This window comes from Gasterosteus aculeatus, chromosome 8, assembly GCF_964276395.1.
Source record: "Gasterosteus aculeatus chromosome 8, fGasAcu3.hap1.1, whole genome shotgun sequence".
Classification (NCBI taxonomy): Eukaryota; Metazoa; Chordata; class Actinopteri; order Perciformes; family Gasterosteidae; genus Gasterosteus; species Gasterosteus aculeatus.
Window position 1 is genome coordinate 19,212,167 of NC_135695.1, and position 20,440 is coordinate 19,232,606.

The following is a 20,440-nucleotide window of genomic DNA, read 5'->3' on the forward strand; positions in this document are numbered from 1 at the left end:
AAGTCCAAGACAACACATGTGGTCACGATCAAACCGACAGTCGATGGCGAGATGAGTCACTTCGGATCATTTGCCCTACTTATCTCTCACTGCAGAACGGTACGTTGATTTTAGGTGTGTGCTGTTCACCGAGCTTAGTGCGCGGTCTGCAGCCGTAACAAATGAATGCACCGTAAGACATTTTTTAGAGTGTGTGAGTGCTGAGTGACCAAAACACATTCCATACTTTGTAGAAATGTAATTTAGCTGAACTGGAAGTATTATTACTTATTATTTGTGTTTATTTAATCTGATAATTTATTGATAGATTAATTCGTTTGCACCATAAAATTGATGATTGTAAAATGATTATTTTTCTGAATCTGAATGGCCAGCTTTGAGTGAAGTCTCTGCGTTCAATCAAAATAACGTTTTAATGATGTCGCCAGGTTGTTTGTTCGCAGGTTGTTTGTTCGCAAACTTTAGGATTAAGAGCATTGGCGGCAACATTTTACCAGGTAAAGCTGTTGTGGAGCAGATTGGTCATTATAACATTCATAGAACTACTTAAAACTAAGTGCATTTGTTTCCTGTGTGTTGGGTCCGTGTACCTTTTTGATAGTTCCTTTTACCGTTGGTGTTTCCGTATTTTCGTTCCATGGTATAAACGATAAAAGGAACTGTCAAAAGGTATACTGACCGTGTCGTCATCACAGTTTTCTGTGGGTGTTGTTTTAGTAGCCGGGTGGAGGGCCTTTTAGTGCACGTGGGTTGGTAGTTCCCACCACTGGCGGTGAAATAACCATTATGTGCACATACATAATGGGGCCTTTTACGGTTCGTCCCCTAACAACACAACAAGAGAGTTTTATGTTGCCCTTTGAACCGATGAGCCAAACCTGCACTTTGATGCTAACATGTTATGCTAAATGGAACATTAACATGTTATCCTTCTAAACATATACAGCCAACAGGTGTGTGACAGTCGTAGGGGGCTCTGCCTTCAGTTAGCGCGATAACATGCTAAATGTGATTACATGTACGGTTGGTAATGTAATATCAAGAAGCTATAAGTAAACATTTTAACATGTCAACACTTTTGGCTTTGCAGTTTGTTTGCAACGTTTTCACTGTGGCTTTCTCGTCATAGGGGGCTATCCGAATCAGTAAGTGGGGGGGGGGGCGGGTTGACCAAATTCTTTCTCTGACTCACCGTAACCACGGATGCCACAGTCAGCCATGTTCATACAGTCAGGTTCGTCTCTCTGTAGAAGTTGGTCTCCAGATTTCTAAAGACGTTACGACATCTCGAATTGCATTGATTCATGCTGATTGCTCTGAAAGCCAAGAAGTAAACATGCAAATGTAGTTGAAGTGCTTCTATAACATATTTAATATTGAATATGCCTCAGAAATGTATAGTGTGTCACAGAACAGAGTACAGGTCAAATGCCAAGAACACCAGGATGACCTCCTCTATCCTGTCACATTTTCGCAGCATGCAGCCAGCATGCTTTTTGAGCAATTCTAACTCTCATTCTGAAGGCCGGCACAATGATTAAGTTGGAATATAATTAGTTATCCAGCTATGATTGACTGTGCTGCTCAGAACGAACTGACTTTGATGATGACTCACCGCTTCGAAAGCATGCGTGTGGTACATCAAGGCATGCCTACATACGTTCTACCACGGCCACTTTCTCATTTTGTGGCAACACGCGCATCCTGTTGCAGATAACTTCTCTGCGCGTGGATGATTTGTCCCGAGCAGCACAGGTGTTTTTTTAACAACGTGGTGACCGGCCGGTTCATCGACACTATCACAACGCAGTATCCGCTTCTCATTCGGGCGGTTGGCATGTTGTCCCATGGTCATTTTTTACATATCATCCTCACACAGAGGGCTCCAGTAGTGTTGGCAAACACGAGTTAAACAGGGCTATTCAGCGGTGGAGTCATACTAGTTTGGTGCTGCTTTTTTGAGAAAGTGGAGGGGACCTGACCATTTGTCCGATTTAAACTTGAACGCATTTCTAACCATGTCTTTGCCATATGTGGTACATAATACGCTGACTATTGCCAAGGTAATATGGGTTTTATTTCCCACGCCCACAAATTCAATTCGATTGATTTAAGGATCAACTCAAATTAAACTAAAGTGCAAAGATTATTGTAATGAAACACGTGAGCCAGTGCGTCGTATCTTCGTACAGCTTGAACGATGTTCCTCGTTAGTGTGTTTAAGGCAACCAAGGAGACCGATGGTGGTCGGGCGAAGAAAGTGGTAGCGGTAACCAAGCGGTACAACAAAGCTAGCGTTGCATACCGTGAGCGGGAAACGAATCGCTGTCAAAAACAAAGCCTCTCGTCCGTCAGAACCGAGGGAACCGTCACAACCACATTCTTGGTCATTCACTTATCCGGATGACCTGCACTGGTGTCTGTCCGTTAGTCGGCAAGGATGCTAATTAGCACTACCAAGTTTTCCGTTAGCTCCCGCGGTTGACCGCGCGTGCGCGGTGACCCGACGGGATTTTTCTTTTCAGCGGCAGGCGATCTACCGGCACTGCCTTGGCGATTGACCTATTTGCCCCCCCTGTGTTAGAGCTTTGGTTGTATTTCCCTCTCTAATATCTATGACAGACATGATCATGTTATGATTTAGCTCATTTTCACCGAACGGGGCCTGAACGCATCACAATGTAACCTTTGTTCTCCATCACAATGGCTCTGTTACCATTGGGGACGTTGCATCTTGGAAACTTTTATGTCATGTCAGCCCCCCCCCCCCCCATCCTCTCTCACACACACACACACACACACACACACACACACACCGTGTTCTACTTTCAACAAGCTGCAGCTTGTATGTCAAGCCTTGTGTATTTTACAAACCCTTTTAAAGGGGGTTAAATGTGTGATATTTTGGGGTCTGCTGGCCTGATTCCTGCTCCTCAACTCACTGCTGAGCAGTTAACCACTTCTGCTACAGGAAGTTGAGTTGAGGATATCGCCCCCTCCCAGTCGGCTTCTGTGTGACTCTTGCCCGGAGCTTTCTCCCACCCACTGAAATCAAGTCAAAGGTAGCCTCAGGGTCAAACACTGCTCAGATGCTGTGAGATACAGAATGAGGTGAGAACAAACGCAGGTAGTGGAAATCATGTTTTTTGTTTTTCACCGCACGGCGAAACACAGCGTGAGCGTGTTTGGGCCGTCGTAGATGTTGTTTTCACGTGGAAGTATAGGAGTTTGTATAAAGTGTGACTTAGATTTCTCTCTGCACATCGACGCTTTGTCGTGAAGTGAAAGAAAGGAGTCAAATGTGTGAACGTGTCCAACATCACAGCACGGTGACTTCCTCACAATTTGAAGAAATGAATCTGTCGTACATTTATGACGTATTTTGTCTTTTTTTAAAAAGTTGTTCCCGATTTAGCAGTTTGTTCATATTGCAATTTTCTAATGAACAAAACATGAAAAGTTAAACTCGTCACCTCTTGTGTCTGTTTCACTGGCTGCCGATAGCTTATATGAATGGTAAATGCTTTAAAAATATTTTTATATTTAAGATTTTATTTTAATTATTTGATTATTGATTTCTAAGAATTTAATTAAACTCCAGTGTCTTACTTTATTATCCTTCTAGCAGGGACAAACTACTCGCATGTCCATACGTACAACGATAGGATGATGATTGCTTTAATCATTTGTCTATTTTCAGTCGCTACGAGAAGGAGGAATATTTACAACTGTTTCAACGCACGAATGTGACTTTTTAAAAAACGCGCTCTTTTAGTGCTTTACTCATTTGTTTCTTTGGCTTTAAGATTTCTTTTTTAATTCCTCCGAGCAGACTAGAAATTAGACAGGAACCCACAGGCCCAGAGAGATGAGTCTCCCCTACGCGTAAATGCCTGTGAGGTTTGGCAGCTGTAATGGCCAACGGCTCCACTGTGGTGGGAAAGCCCGGCTCATCCACTGCCACTGTCAGGGGAGGCCCGAGAGCCACGCCATCGGCACATCTCCCTAACCACTCTGCAGCGCAGCCCAGCTGTAAAAATAGATAGGAAAGATCGCCCTAGATATGCACAAGCCCGCACACACACACACACACACACACATTAGACGTAACAAACGCACACCTTTTGTGTTGGTATGTGGCATTTGTGGGGACGGCCACACTTACATAGGAAAGAGAAATGAGACAAAGATATGAAACCAAAGATAGTGCTTCTAACTGACGTTGAGAAAACAGGTACGTATCCAGTGAGCTGCCTTTTGTTCAGAGGAGCCAATGTGGTCGAATCCAACCTTTTGTGACCTTCATCTAACGGGTGCATTGCAGTGGGTGCTTACCTCCACCAGGTGGCATTAGATGCATGAAGAAGGCAGAAAGGCCCTGAGGTGAATAACGAATGGCCCTGCTTTGATCCGAAGACAAAGATTGTTCTGAATAAATGTGAAAGATACTTGTACACAACTGACCCATATACTCCAAGTACCTGTACTTTTGAGATTTTGAAAAGCTTGATAAAATGCTGAAAAGAAATTCCCAGTGCTCATTTAGGGAGTCACTGGTGGAGGAGTGCAAGATGCCAACCAGGCAGAGACAGGTGGGATAAGGATGAGAGTTAGAGACACGCTTTGTTTGTTATGTTCACATTATGTTAGAAGACCACACGTTGCATGTGATTGGATCTTGTGGTGCGGCGAGAGGACCTGCTCCTCCTCGACGCCAGTTTAGGGCCAAAAGAAATCTTTTCTTTTATATCCAACAAGAAATACAAAACGTAATGTTCCTGCTGATGTCAGTCAGTTGCGGGCCGACAGAAATGCTCCTGCCTTTGCAAACGCAGCGCTTGTACTGTGACCTGTGATCTGACAAATAAATCTACCACATCGAGAGAAGTTGTTTGGCTGAATCCTTCCAGATGTCCCCAACCGGGCCTCCAATTTTTGATCACGTTCGTTCGCTTCACACGCTCTTTCAAGCTGTCATATAAGACAAATTTGTCATTTAACTAGTTTAACTTAAGTTTAATTTTGTGTTTCTAGGTGTCTCACGTTTGTCTGTCCTTTTCAGACTGCATTGCATAATATACCTTTTTTGTTAGAGTACATTCTTATGCAAAATATAATGCCAATAAGGTATGTAGAGCGATTGTGGGACAAAGGACAGCTTGTTGTGAATGAGATGGCAAAGTTTTGCTGGTTTCACATAACTGTAAACTAATACTACTGCATCACGCTGTAGAAAATACCTCCGCTCACCCAGAGAGCACGTCTGTATGTTTGTTTTTACATTTAAAATGATTGCAGTGATTTAATTGTTCCCCCACTGCACTGGCTGGCTTTTGAGCCCCTCCTCTTCCTCTCCTCAGGTAAGAGAACACTGTGAAACCCGATCATTCACCTGGGAGCGAGAGGGAGGCCCGGGGGGGGGGGTGGATGGGGAAAGAAGGGGCGGGTGGATGCAACCTGTGTGCTCTTATGAGAAGCAGCTAACAGAAATGAAAATAAACATGTTTGTGTACATCTCAGCAGAGCTTTCGTGACGACTCGGCGGCCTCACCTGTGCTCCACACAGTTCCCTGACCGCGCAGGTGAGTTGTGTGCGTTATTTCTACACCGCTGCCTCTGAGTGACCTCGACGACAAAGCCACTGAAAACGGTTATGCTAGCAGGATTCATCACTATCAAAAGAGACTATTTTGTTGTGTTCTGATTACTCTGCAGCCGCTCTGATTTCTGTCTCTGTTGTCAATCCTCTCAGGTTTGATTCAGACGGTCCGATCTGAGCCGCCGTCAGAGATTCAGCCAGAAGAGTTGGTTCATTTCTGAGCGGTTGCTCTCGCGGGGGGAAAAACACAAGCGTAGAGTTGTCGTCATTTCACCTGAGTAACATGTTGCGATCAAAAGGCTAATGGGTACAGTTTGTAGAGCTTTAAACTGTGGCGTGGTGTCCCATTCAATGTGACTCGCTGATCCCTGCTCTTGTTTCCACGCAGCAGAGTAATGAGTAACAAGTTTTTTTCATAGAAAGGGTCGCTCGGTTCTCTCCTTCGTGTAGCGAAACCCTCGCCCGCAAAGGTCTCCGCCGCATCATGGCCAAGGAGAGCCTGGAATCTGGTACGTCTCTTTTCTAAACTCCATTCTCCTCCTCCTCCAGTTGCTCGCGGCCTCTTTCTCTCCCCGTGTTCACTGCCACTGCTTTCATTTGAAATGAAACGTACTTCACAACATACAGATCCGTTTACACAAACTGCCCGGTGTCATGTACAGGGGGCGGCAGACGGTAAGGGATCTTTCATGTAAATTGAAATTATTCTCCCATTGGGGCATCGCGTTTCTTCGGCAGATGCTGTCGCAGTGGTCCCTGCCTTCTCCGGGCAACGCAAGACTCCCCTTGAGATCGGCACGAGCCCGCCGCGCATTAACACACACTCACTGAAGCGCGCGTACATGATAAATGATACATGGAAATTATTGTTTGTAAAATGGTCGCCGGGTCTAATAGTCGACCTATCGTGTGTCCGACAGGCCTCACATGGGAGGTGAGGGCAAACAGCCCTCGTTACCACAAACCCAGGCAGAAGAAGTCCTTCCTGTGCTTTCGCTGGGGGAGATACGCGGTGAGTCCCCCCCCCCCCCCCCTCCCCCCTGCAGGCAGTAACCCAACACCCGTTGGCAGGCCGATGCACCGTGGAACAGGTTTAATGTGCCGGCGCTGTGTGTTTCTCTGTGCCGCTGTTCCCGTCCGTTGCCAGGACAACGTGATCCGCAGCCACAAGTTCTCCCCCCTGACCTTCCTGCCCCTGACGCTGTATGAGCAGTTCCAGCGAGTGGCCAACCTCTACTTCCTCCTCATGGTGGTGTTGCAGGTCAGGTCAAGTCGCTGCCGCCGTCGCACGTGCTCCGTTTTTTTTGGAAAGTGGGACTCGAGGCGCTTTCGTGGGTTCAGCTTTAGTGTTAAATGTTTGATGTTTATGATGTTTTCAGGTTTGTGTTTATTTGAGGACATTCTGAAGTGATGTGAATGATGCTGATGTGTTTTTCATACTGGGAAATAGGCCCGTCATCATGGTCATTACTTTGTTTTCTCTGACTTGTCGTGCATATTCACCCGCACTTTCCTAAAAATATTATGAAAAAAGACGTGTGATTCGGTACGGAGAAATTTAACGCAGAGCTCCAAAAAATGTAATCCAAGATGGTTATTTTCATTTTTTTTGGGATAGATGGACCAATAGTGTTTTCTTTAACCTACAAAAATGCGTGGACTGAAAACAAAAACAAACGTTTCGGCAATTTTTTCTTCTTCTCAAAGACGAGACTAAAAATAAGAAAAGAAAAATGTGAAATAAAATTGTCTATCTTGCATTTCTTTCCTTAAGAGGCATATCATTTCTTATTTTTTTTGTAATCTAATTTGGGAGATGGAGGGAAAGTTGCCTATGCAATAACTGTGTGTGTGTGTGTGTGTGTGTGTGTGTGTGTGTGTGTGTGTGGTTTCCAGTCTGTCCCTGTCATCTCAGCCATTCCCTGGTACATCACCATCATCCCGCTGGCCATCATCCTCTCTGTGAGGGGAATGAAAGACCTCGCCATCGACACGGTGAGACCGCCAGTCACTCCGTAGAGCCTCCCTCCCCTCCTCCCCTCCTCCCTCCCCCTCCCTTCCCTCATTCACCCTGGTGGAGTCTGGGAGGGAAAACAACACACAAATGCATGATCTAAGACGCAAATATACGACCGGCCTCGCGGTGGCATTTATTCCCTCTTCTCCCTCCTTCAATGTCCGCATTGACTCCTTGTCCTCTCCTCATTGACAAAACCAGTCATCCCAGTAGCATTCATTTTCTCTCCTATCATTAAAGCTTTTCCTTTTTAAATGCAGGCGTGATGTTTTGCATGGAGAATTCTCTGGTTAAGTGCATCACTGAGTTACGGTCGTTAACAGCTCTGGGTGAAACGCTTGCTTGACCCCTCTCTATTGACTAATCATTTAGCCGGGGGTGTAAATCTCCCAGCTGGTGTCACCGTAGGGGCCCCGTAATGGCGGTTGTCCTTTCTCCCGTTCAACCTTTCACGGCCACCCTTCACTCCCTCTCGCACGCTTTCTGTCCATCGCTCTTTCCCTCCATCCCTCACGCAACTCGGCCCCTCATCTCTGGCTCGTCGTTCCTTCTCCTTTCTGTCTCTCACTCTCTCCCCGTCTGCGGTCCAGGCAAGGAGACGCAGTGACGCCGCCATTAACTCCCGACCCTGTGACGTACTGGTGTCCCAGAGGTGAGGACAAAGACTGTTCGTTATTCTCTCAGGAACTTCCAGTTCGAAACGGCCCCGTAATGAAGCGCTAATGAAGTGTGAAGGAGTGAATCCCTCGATGGTCCTTGTGTGCATCAGAGCGGGGCAAAAACATTTTCCACACCTATTGGAAGACACGGACTTTGACCGTCGTCTTGATGACATCTTCTGCTGTCTTCAGAGATACGTCAGTCTCAGTCTGTTTTCTGTAACCTTTACCCTCCAGACGATGCGCTTCACCTTGTGAACTTTGGAGATAATGTATTTACTCAAGTACCCTTGAGTGTACTACCTGCAGGGCGTTTTTAGCACATATCATTGTAGTTAAAGGCTCTGATATGTTTTGCTGTCTTCATAGTCTTTTATTATAGATATTATAGAAATGATAGGCCTCGTAAAGAAAGAAATACAATTTAATTTCAGTTTGCAGTGAGTGTGTAACTTTTGATAAGCATTGTGTTTTACGTCTGTAATAATGAGTCAATTCCACTCAAGGCGAAAACTTAATTGTTATCTACAATGAAAGAAAATCCAATATAGTGCACCCGTAAAGCGTTCTCTTATAGACCAAATTAATAATTGTTGTGTTTGTTTAACGGGTAGGCCTGCTCTGCTCTAGCTTTTGCGTAGAAAACATGAATCATTTACACATAGTTGTTACAGTTGGTGTGTCGGGTTGGTTTGTGTATTTAAAGTTCAATCATTTTTCATATTTTTCACACCTCATCCGCCCACTGTCTCAGTTTCAACAAAGGAAAGTGGAAGGATCTGCATGTAGGAGACGTGCTGCGGATCCACAAGGACCAAGTCATCCCTGTGAGATTTTCAATTACCAACACATAGAAATTAACAGCAACATAGACAACAAAGTGTCTGAGTAATAACTGTTGCTAAAGTAGTGGTAGCCAAATGACTTGTTCCTGGGTTACATAGAGCGTTACTCCCTCTTTCCTCTCAGGCTGACCTTCTCCTCCTGTGTAGTTCAGAACCTCACAGTCTGTGTTACGTGGAGACAGCAGATATCGACGGGTAGGAAACTAATCTGTTCTCTCAACATACCTCAAATAATACTAAACTGTAGTAGAAGTATGTTAAACAAGCAAAAACCATTAAGTTCTACAATATGAAAAACTCTTAGTACGGTGTAAAAATAATAGAACAACTATAAAGTTTTGAGTTTTGATCTCAACATTGATATTGATTTTGATGCCCGAGATCTTCAGCCTCCTGTTCTGTTGTCATGGGGACAAAAAAACCTCGTCGCTTTTAAAGGTCTAATATTGTCACATCAGAGGCTTCGTGGTGGCTCAGAGAAGTCAAAAAGGTCCACGATGCTGAACAGTGTAGGATCAGTAAAAGATTTGCACAATTTCATATTTTTTTATTACCATTGAAGACTAGATTAAGAGGTTATTTGCTACTTGTGGTTTATTGCAGAGTAAACAACTTATAATGAGTCAATAGGATTAAATGTATTTCTTTCATACTCCCAAACAGCAGACGTGTGAAGCAATTTGGTCCAAGTGACTTTATCTTTGGGACGTTGTGTTTCCCACACACATAGACAATAAAAATTGAAAATAAAAAACTGACTTTTTCTTGCGACAGAGAAACTAACCTCAAATACCGGCAGGCACTTAGTGCTACGCACAGCGAGCTGACCTCTCGGCCCTCACAGGAGACGCTTGCTGCCTTTGATGGTGAATGAATCCTTTTCCTGGTAATATAGATGTTTTTTTTAAAACAGAGCAAAAAGCAAATGAACCATTTCTAAAGAAGTACATCACTTGGCCCAATGTGACAATGCGACCGCTCACTTTTCAGGTGTCGTGCTCTGTGAGGAGCCCAACAATCGCCTCTACGTCTTCAGGGGCCAGCTGCACTGGCGAGGAAAGTGTCTCCTGCTGGAAAATGAGCACATCCTCCTGAGGGGAACAGTGCTACGCAACACCGAGTTTGCCTACGGCTTGGCCATATACACCGGTACACGTATGCATAGAAATCCCGCGCGGAAACGCCCTCCTCCACGCCGGGGTAAATCCTTAAGGGGCGCATAAATGAAGCAGCCTTTGTTCAGGGAATGGCTGCTAGCCGCCGTCACGGTGCCCCCTTGAGTCTTTATAGGACACCGAGGGAGATAGGGAGCTCTTTTATATGGAAACACAATCAAGGTGTATGATAACAGAGATAAAAATCTTTTTGTGCCCGGGGCACCGATGCTCATTTCACCTTCTGCCCGTGGCCTCCACTCGTTTCAATGACACATTTTATTATGTGGAATACATTATACTGTTAATTATGGACAGTACTTAACTCATGCAGCTGTGTCTTAAATGTGGGTCTGTTAACGTGTGGCAGATTACAGGCTCCTCCTGTCTTTTTAAGTGATCATTGATCGGAGATTACTGGACCGGGCGACGGTGTCACGGATCTCACTGCTGTGACCCTTTTCCAGTTCTGGCAAAGTAGATCAATAGATCAAATTCTTCCAGAGATGGGTTTTATACCATTCATCAGAGGCCCCCTCTACACACGCTTCGACGCGGCCTGCTTTAGAGTATGCGTGTTCAAGGTTGATGTTGTTGTAGCGAGATGAAGTCAGTGTCAGTTTTTGCCCTTGAAAGGTTTGAAGATATGGAACCACTGTTCTCAGCCCCCCGAATCACAACCCACCAATGCCAAGGCTTGGTCAGTCGAACACAAGACTTTCTTTATCAACGTTGAGTTATTTTACCATTGTTTTGTTGCATAATTTACCTGCGCCGCAGCTGGCACCACCATCTTTTCATATCGTAAGCAACCCCCCCAAAAAAGTAAAAGTACTCTATTAGTTAGTGTATTTTGAAAAGAGAGGGTTTGCATGTAATGAGTGGAAACTGTTCATTTCTTGAGGACATGGAAGTCTATACATAATAATCAGGACGTTGTAGTTGGACGTGTTGGGCCACTGGCTTGTCTCAGTATGTCTATGAAAGATTGAGACATCACTAGAAATCACAATGTGATACTTTGTTAATCGCCGCAAGGGAAATTCTCTCTGACCTCTCAGCGGCCGGGTCAAACCTCCCCACCACCCCTCAGGGTCTGGTTGGGATGCAGCATCCCGCCCAAGAGCTGGTCAGCAGATGCTGACTGACACGAGGAATTTAACCTTCACCGACTGGACCCACTCGCCGGGGGTAGATCGCCGGAGCGATGGCGTCTAATAGTTGTCTGCCTCTGTACCAGGCGCGGACACCAAGATCATGAGGAACTGCGGCAAGCTGAGAGTGAAGACGACGCAGACGGAGAGAGTTTTCAACCGAGTGGTGATGGGGGTGAGTGGGTGAAGGGCAAGTGGATGATAAGTCCAGGCGACTCGCGGAGGTGTTCTAATATCCGTGTGTGTGTGCGCGCGTTTGTGTGTCTGTAGATTGTTCTGTCTGTGCTGCTCACAGCTGTGCTCCTTGCCATCGGCGCTGGCGTGTTTTCGAGCTGGGTCATGAGCCACACGGGGGCTCTAACCCCTCTGGTGGTCGACGGCAATCCCGTCTACGCCGGGTTCCTCATGTTCTGGAGCTACATCATCCTGCTCAGCCCGGCCATGCCCATTGCTCTCTACATCTCGTTAGTTCCACCCTCAAGACCACTCATTTGAGGGAAGAGAGGATGTCTGAAATACACCTGTGTATGTGTGTTCACAGTCTAACTGTGTGTGTGTGCGCGTGTCCACAGGTTTGAGGTGATCCACTCGGTCCACAGCCTGTTTATCAACTGGGACCTGGAGATGTACTGGCAGCCGGCGGACAGACCGGCCCAAGCCAGGAATACCTCACTGAATGAGGAGCTCGGCCAAGTGGGATACCTGCTGAGTGACAAAACTGGGACACTGACACAGAACCGTCTGCTCTTCAGACAATGCTGCATAGCTGGGGAGATCTACGGTAAAACATTGACTGTGCCCAAACCGTCTTATATTCTATACAATCTGTCTATATTTTGCTACACACCTAATTGTATTTTAATTCCTGATAGAGGAAAACAACTTCCAAATGACAGCAATTCTGCAAAGTAAAAATCTGATGTCAAGCAGGACGGATAGCCCAAAATCTAAATGTATCTTCTACTTTTAACAGGATGCACATACAATTAAGAATTGAAGATGCTCTCAACAACAAGTGTATTCCCTACCGATGGCATTCAACACACTCACAGTTTATAAAAAGCAGACAGGAGTACAAACCTTGTAAAATCTTTTAGTAATACCTTTTAATAGAGATTCAGGGTTTTATTTTGTTACTTTTCTTTCTATGACATTTTTTGACATAAAAACAATTTTAGTGTCACGGTTTGGGTTCTTTTCCTGTTTTATTTTGTAGTTTCTTGCCTCTTGTCTCCCTGGGTAACTTCACTTCCTGTCTTGTCCTGTCATCCCCTGTGATTGTCTGCCATGTCTGATTGTTTCCACCTGTGTCCAATCACCTGCACCTCCCTAGTGTATTTAAGCCATGTGTGTCTGTTGTCTCACTTGTCGCGTCATTGTTAATCGTCGGATGTCCACGTCAGAGTGTTTCTGGTCCATGTCTGTGTTTTTGCCCCTTGGCCTTTTTTGCTTTTGGACTATTAAAGTCCTCTTTTGTTTCTCAAAGTTTGAGTTTGAATTTGAGTCCTGCCTTCCCCGCACCCTGACATTTAAACCTTTTTTTTTTTTTTTTTCTTTCTTTAAAACAGTTTTTGCCCAAACATCTTTACTTTTGACCTCATATTTGTTTACTATTTTTTGTTGAAACATTTTGACCCATCATATTTTGACTTTGATGTCTAAATAATATTTTTCTTAATATTTACTATTTTTTACATTACACTTTTCAACAAAACATCTTTCGACGTAATACTTTTCGAACTAACATATTTTGTCATACATACATTTTATGATTTCATATATTTTTTACTTCTTTTTTTGTTGTTTTGACCTAAATGTTTTGACTATTTCTTCAAAACATTATTCAACCTTGTTTCACCTTATTTTCCATGGAAATATTTTGACATAACATATTTTGACTTTTTTCAAAACAATTTGACTTAATATTTTTTTTACTTCTTTCTCCAAAACATTTTTTTACCTTATATATTGTTTTACCCACATACTAGATATATTTTGACTTAAAAAACATTTCCACCCAATACCTTTTTACTTTTTTTTTTTTCAGACATTTAAAAAAAAAATCCTTTTAGTTACCTGTTATATTTTGACGCTTACCTACCCCCTTTTGTATTACCTAGAATAGTGATTAACGTTATTATTCAAATTATGAAGTTTGATAATGGCCACGGAACCTCGGAGGGGCAAAGGTCCCTCTGGGGAGGCAGCTTCTTCAAGAGACAACGGGAGACACGAGTCCATCTATTAAATATTTAACACCGTCTCTGCCCCCTGAAGACAAACTGTAATTGATACCTTGTCAAAATCATCTCAAACGTATGTCTGAGCCACTTCCTGGTTCCGCCTCAATGTTTTTTCTCTTTTTGGGTGTTTTTTTTTGGCACATTTTCTTCATCTCAAATACTCTGCAAGTCCTAAAATATAATCATTTTTCAAATTTCACAGGTGATGCATCGGTCAGGGCCGAAGAAGTCGAGGTATAACGACTCTTTAATCTGTATCTAATTAGTTCTTACTTTGTCTCCTACTTGCATGTTTCAATCTAATTGAAAAGCATTTCCCAACCTTTATTAGGAATACATTTTTTCTCTTATGTGGCTGGTTTTATGTCATGTTCAAAATAGATTCTCAATTCAAAACAAATCCTGATTCAAAGTCTATTCTCAGTGGAAAATGGTAAATGCTGTGACATTGTCACTGAATCCCCAAATGTTAGAAGATGGAGACTCTAAATTCTGACCGCTGATAAAACATGAAATAGTATAAAACTCTGCTTTTGCACGGTCGTTAATGCTTGCAAGAAATCCATTAAGGAGAAAATGTGTCTGAAAACGCATTGAATCGATCCAAAATTGTAGAATATAGAAATCTAGATTTTATTCCTCCCTAGTCGCAGCTTTGTAATAAAAAATAAGTGCACTATAACATTTGGTGGATCTTTTTTCCCCTCAAGCCCATGGACTTGAGCTGGAACCCGTTCTCCCGCGGTGGGCTCTTCATGACGGCTCCCGGCCTGTTGGACAAGCTCAGAGGACGCCGGTGTCCCTTCAGCACGGAGTTCCTCAGAGCGCTGTCTCTATGTCACACCGTCATGGCCGAGTGGAAAGAAGGTTGCGTTTGTTGATTCAGATGGAAGCACTGTCGTAACGGAACCAATGTTACCAGCCAGCTCCGACCCGATTTGCAACACGACGACTCCCGGTAGACGACTCGTTCACATCCACTCTGCGTGTCGGCTTCATTCCTCCAGAGACTCCGGTCTACCAGGCCGCGTCCCCAGACGAGGAAGCGCTCGTTGGGGCAGCCAGGGAGCTGGGCTGGGTCTTCCTCTCCAGAACAAGAGACTGCGTCGCTGTCTCCGAGCTGGGTGTCACTCGCCAGTATCAGCTGTTGGCACTGCTGGACTTCACCAGCAAGAGGAGACGCATGTCCGTACTGGGTGAGAGTGGCCTTCTGGATACACGGCAACAGCACGATCTCTCCGTGTCTTTTACGATTGTGCTTAATGCTAAGTAGCTCCATGTCTAGTCAACTTCTTTTCTGAAAATCCATCGGGGTTTTTTTCAGTGCGGGAGCCGGAGGGCGGGTTAAAGCTGTACAGCAAAGGGGCAGACATCGTGATCCTGGAGAGACTGCAGAAGGACTTGCCGTACCAGGAAGCCATTGAAAGAGCCCTGGAGGTGAGTTTCCTCTGAGACGCTAATGTCTGCTGTTATCGAGCCTACTTTTTATGACACTCTCACTATCTTTAAGTATTTCAGCTCCGAAGAGATGGGCTTTTAAAAAAAAAATCGCCCCTATGAGGAGACATTGGTAATGTCCGTGATCAAACCCAACGCTTGCACAAACTGTTTTTTACGTTTTTTTAGAAGAAAAGGTTTCTTTGCATATACTAACCCACATTGTAGTAATACAAAACCAGTGGAAAATCAATTATTTTGCATTGAGCTTTATCTCATGTTTCTGGGTTCATCTCACGTTTCCTTTGTCAAGCCTACTTGAAGGATCACTCGGTAAGTAATGTGCACCCTATAATAATGTGTTAACTTATCTTCCGTCAGTCGTTTGCCCAGGCCTGTCTGAGGACTTTGTGTGTTGCGGTTCGATCCGTTTCCGAGGCGTCGTGGGAGCAGTGGAGTAAAACTCTGGACCAGTCTGCTGCCATGGCGACCGTTGACCGCGAGGCACTCCTGGAAAAGCTGTACGATCAGATGGAGAGAGAGCTGCAGGTGGGCTCGCCCTAAAGGGGATTTTTTTACAGGTTTACTTGAGGCTCATCATTGACACAAATAAGTATTTTAAATCAAGCTTATTGGCCCCCCGCTACTTTCCCCCCATATTATATTTGACTTGGAGCAGTAACCCATTTTAAACTTTTTCTTTCGTTGTAGCTCATAGGGGTGACGGCGATAGAGGATCGGCTTCAGGAGGGCGTTCCTGAGACTATTGCGCTCCTTAAACAGGCCGGCCTTAAAGTATGGGTACTGACTGGGGACAAAAAAGGTATTGTGACAAACTGCCGCAGCAGATGAGTTTTGAATGCTGTGATGCTGCTACATGCCTCACTGTGGTTTCTGTCTTCCGCTGCTCCCTCCCTCTTCATCCTCGCAGAGACTGCTGTTAATATCGGGTATTCGTGCAAGCTACTGGATCCTGAGACCAGATTAGTGGAATGGCAAGAGCTGAGGTCAGCAATGCCAAAACAAAAACACACACTCACGCGCACGTTTGCACCAGCTCATTGATCTTTGTTTGTTCCCCCCCCCCTCCTCTCCTGCAGACAGATCCTCCAGTCCCCGGACCCGGAGCTGAGTTTCTTAAAGGCCAGACAGACGGAGCTGTGGGCTGTAGACAAGCAGGCGGCCGGAGCAAAGACGGCCCTGGTGCTCACCGGACCCGAGCTGGTAAACACGGGACGCACAGGCGCTGGGTTACTCGAGCAGTTCTCAAATGACCAGCTAGCCGTCTGTGAGATGAAACACTGCGTTTTAAGGTTTCCCTGCTAGTGGATTGAGGGCAGAATGATTTTTCCTCCCGTCATTACTTCAATGTTTCTCGTCCAGCTGGAAGTAAAGAATCCTATGTCGTCACTTATGAAAAGACCAAAAATGGACACTATATGTATATAGGGAGAGAATCTGAGCTGTTTTAATGGTTTTGTGCTCCAGGCAGAGTTTGACCAGAGGCCAGAATGGGGGGCCACATTCATGAGCCTGGCGGAGCGCTGTCAGTCGGTGCTCTGCTGCCGTGTCACACCCGGACAGAAGGCTGACGTCATCACGTTGGTCAAAAAACACACCAGCGCTGTCACCATGTCCGTGGGGGACGGTGCCAATGACGTAAATATGATCAAAAGTAAGTCGGATCACGATGCAACATACAACTGAACCTTACTAATCAGTGCACTAATTAAAGTTGGGTGCATTCTATGTGTCTGTGCTTACTGTTCTCACCAGCGGCTCACGTCGGGGTGGGAATAGCAGGAGTGGAGGGAAGTCAAGCAGTGCAGAACGCCGACTTTGCGTTGTCCCAGTTCAGGTTCCTGCAGAGGCTGCTACTGGTCCACGGACGCTGGTCCTACCGGCGCATCTCTCTCTTCCTGCTCTACTTCCTGTTTAAGACCTGCGGCTTTGCTCTCGTGCACGTATGGTTCGGTTTCTTCAATGGCTTCAGCGCTCAGGTCAGACGTGCGTCGATGAGAGTTAAAGGGTTGTTTTTGAGCTGGTTTGCATGAGGTGCTCACCCATATTCAGGGCGGTCTAAACACTCGGGGAGAAACGAGAGCAAAGCCCGCAGCGAAACTTATTTCATCCACCTTGAAAAAAAGCTCTTCCCGCCTCACATTTCTGACGGGGAGCTGAATTCACAATCAATGTCCTCTTCGAAGCCACAGGACTCCGTTGACAAAAGCAGCAATTTTACCTCCCAGGAACCGCCGGTCCACCGCCGCCTCGGTCGGTCAGTTTGTTTTGTGTCTTTGTGTGACTTTGTTGAATCCAAAACCAACCCTTTTAACACACCAAAGTCACACAAACAAACTAACCGATCGAGGCAGCGGTGGACCAGCAGCTTGGGCGTCCCACGATGATAAATGGCTGTATTTTTGTGAAAGGACTATTGAGGCTTCGGACAGAGCACAGGTGGCGCTTTAGATTCCAGTCGGAAAAAAACCCCCCATTCTGACGTTCTAAGGGAAGGCGGTGAGTTTTCTCCTACACACAGGATCACATCGCGTCCTTTGGAGGTGACGCACTGACTATGAATAAGTACCTCATGCAAACGCATGTTATTATGGACTGAAGTTAAACGTGGAGAAGACAACCTGCATTCATCCCATCATCTGTTCCTCTCCTGCAGTCGCTGTATGAGACGTGGTTCATCGCTCTCTACACTGTCTTCTACACGGCCTTCCCCGTTATGTGCCTGGCCTTCTTTGAACAGGTTTCTCCGAGCTCAATGATCCCGTTTTGTGATTTCACTATTGATGTTATTTTAAATGTTCATGTTCTGAGTGGTAACGCTTCGCCCGGCGCGTTGGCGTTTTTAGGACGCGAGCGCAGAGAGCAGCCTGAAGTGGCCGGAGCTGTACAAGACTGGGCAGAGACAGGAGCTCTCCAGCCCCCTGGTGATGTCCTCGTCCCTCCTGTATGCGGTCTACACGTCGCTCGTCCTCTTCTTCATCCCGTTTGGAGTTTACTACGACACGGACTACGACTACCAGACAATGGCGCTCACTGTGGCCTTGGCAGCCACGCTCACCGCCACCATCGAGGTCAGCGTCTCACTTGTGAATTCAAGTTCCTGTGGTTCATTTTAATCCATGACGAGGCAAAGCGGATACGAATAAAATATATGAATGAAAGGCGATTGTTCGATATTATTATATTCATTTTAGTACAAGATAAGTTCATTTTCAAACACTTATTCGCATCACTTAAACTGTCTCCCTTGTTGTGAAAAGAATCATTTCCCAAAATATGGAATATCCAATAGGGGGAAATGCAGTTCACCCTATTGTTATATTTCCATATGAAAATATAACAATAGGCAATATACAATATATATTGTATACTGTATATTGTATATATATTAGGCATTTTGATTCTCACCATGGTGGGCGCTGAGTCATTGGCTCTCAGCTAGCAGCGCTAACAGCGTATAACAACGGCATAAGTGCCGATAGATCGAATAGCGTTTACCACAGGGGGAACCGGAGGGTTGCAAGGTGCAACACTTGCAACTATCATGACGTGTTGTCAGCTGGGACCGCCGGTGCGTTGAGGGAGTCACTGGGGCGCCGTCACGTGCACTAAGAGCATGCGTGGCGACTTAGTCAACAGCACGAGGGAGCTTGGATAACAACACTCTCAAAAAGATGCTGACCTCATTCTCTGCTCAGGTAGACTTTACTCCACCGAGTCTTCACATAGCAAATAGTTGTCTGCTGCTGTATTAACGCTCTGAATATTACATTTAGCGTCTTACAAACCCATTGATTGGTTGAAATAAATGACGAGGAATTGCTTAGTTATGGAACTTTCAGGGGAAATGTGTGTGTATTTAAGAGCCTGGACAGTAAACACAGGAGCGGGACGTTGACACTTACGTAACTAATCAGGAGGCCAGTTGGGGAGGAATTGTGAACGGAGCGATAGGCGGACGACCGCTTATCCGGATGTGCCATTTTTCTTTGTTTTTGTCAGATTGTGCTGCTGACCAGATACTGGACAAAGTTCAACGCTCTGGCTGTGTTGGTCTCTGTGGTGCTGTTCTTCCTCTGTACCAGGATTACCCACGGCTCCTTCCTGTTCCGGAAAGCACCCAATGACTATTACTTCATCGGTACATTTCCGCTCACCTCAGCGCACGTTGGTCGTTGCCGTCCGTGGCTGCTCTTAACGCCCGTCACTGCGGGAACTGCTGGATTACATTCACTGAACAAGAAAACTGAAATACACACAGCCCAAAAGAACTCAAAAAGACAGATGTCCATTTTAACGACTTTATAAGCTGCTGATCTGTCATCCTCGTCCCTGTGGCCGGGTTTGATTGCTCCGTGTGTGTGCTTTTCATCAGGTGTGTCTGATAAGGCCTTCATGGATCCCCTCGTGTGGCTCGCAGCTCTGCTCACTACTTGGACGGCCGTCTTGCCCTCGTTCACCGCTCTGGCCCTCCGAGTCGTCCTCAGCATGCACGACAAACACAGGGTGAGTAGTCTGCGAGACGGCCAGTCGCTACAGGGGAAAAAAGAGGTTTGCTCCGTTCGTAGATTTTAAGATTTTGGAATATGCTGCATCTATATCATGTCTTATTTCAGACCAGTGCAAAGACGTCATTTTATTATTATTACTACCAAAGGTTGGCATTGGATAATGCCTTGTTTGCTGTTGTTATAGAGAAAATAAATGCCTAAATATACAGTGATATTTATTCCGCACTGAACATTTTCCTCTAATATCTTACTAGCATGTAACAAGAATTTTGTCTACAAGTAGCACCACAACATGATTCTGAATCTGTTGTCATTTTGGAGTTGTGAGAGTTGTTTCCCATTCGACAAGTTATTGTTGAGCTGTAATGAGCGGTGATTGACGTCACGCTCACCTGGCTGTGATGCAGGTCCACAGCGCGTCCCGGCAGCCGGTGGAGCTGAGGGTCCAGTGGAGGAGGGGGGCGCCTCTACGCCGCTCCTCTCACGCCCTCTCTCGGGGGGGCGGGACCGGCGTCCGCAGCACCGTGCCGACGGTGGAGGAGATGGTGGCCCCGCCCCCCGGGTCACGAGTAAATTCACGTGTACAACAATAATCAAAATGAACAAATGCATTGTAATAAATGAATAGAAAACAATTTCGATATCTTCTATTTTTGCTGAAATTAAATTGAAAAAATTATTCTTCATGTGTTTATACTTAAAAAACGGTTTTGGGGGATAATTCTGGGTAGAGCCTAAATGTATCTTTTGTATTGCTACTTTTTACAATAAAGTATGTGATGTAATAAAAAAAATAGTTT

The 20,440-nt window shown here is 45.3% G+C and overlaps 1 protein-coding gene across 5 annotated transcripts; it reads left to right on the top strand.

Annotated features, from left to right (window-relative positions):
• Window positions 1-2: 2 nt before the first annotated feature.
• On the top strand, window positions 3-20,434 carry atp8b3 (ATPase phospholipid transporting 8B3). 5 transcript variants are annotated; one of them, XM_078108581.1, is made up of 30 exons: window positions 3-99; window positions 5,521-5,582; window positions 5,753-6,108; window positions 6,338-6,394; window positions 6,520-6,611; window positions 6,747-6,860; window positions 7,496-7,594; window positions 8,207-8,268; window positions 9,030-9,102; window positions 9,245-9,315; window positions 9,895-9,986; window positions 10,111-10,269; window positions 11,515-11,603; window positions 11,699-11,892; window positions 12,001-12,209; window positions 13,874-13,905; window positions 14,382-14,538; window positions 14,679-14,867; window positions 14,996-15,108; window positions 15,490-15,657; window positions 15,820-15,931; window positions 16,040-16,115; window positions 16,209-16,332; window positions 16,597-16,783; window positions 16,885-17,108; window positions 17,786-17,869; window positions 17,976-18,200; window positions 19,132-19,270; window positions 19,505-19,635; window positions 20,048-20,434. In XM_078108581.1, exons 3-30 carry the CDS (start codon window positions 6,084-6,086, stop codon window positions 20,231-20,233), a joined length of 3,483 nt encoding a protein of 1,160 aa, XP_077964707.1. In that variant the 5' UTR covers window positions 3-99; window positions 5,521-5,582; window positions 5,753-6,083; the 3' UTR covers window positions 20,234-20,434. The 5 variants fall into 5 exon arrangements, with proteins under 5 accessions (XP_077964707.1, XP_077964706.1, XP_077964708.1 ...); XM_078108580.1 differs by lacking the exon at window positions 3-99 and having other exon boundaries at window positions 5,424-6,108; XM_078108582.1 differs by lacking the exons at window positions 3-99; window positions 6,338-6,394 and having other exon boundaries at window positions 5,424-5,582; window positions 5,753-6,274.
• Window positions 20,435-20,440: the final 6 nt, after the last annotated feature.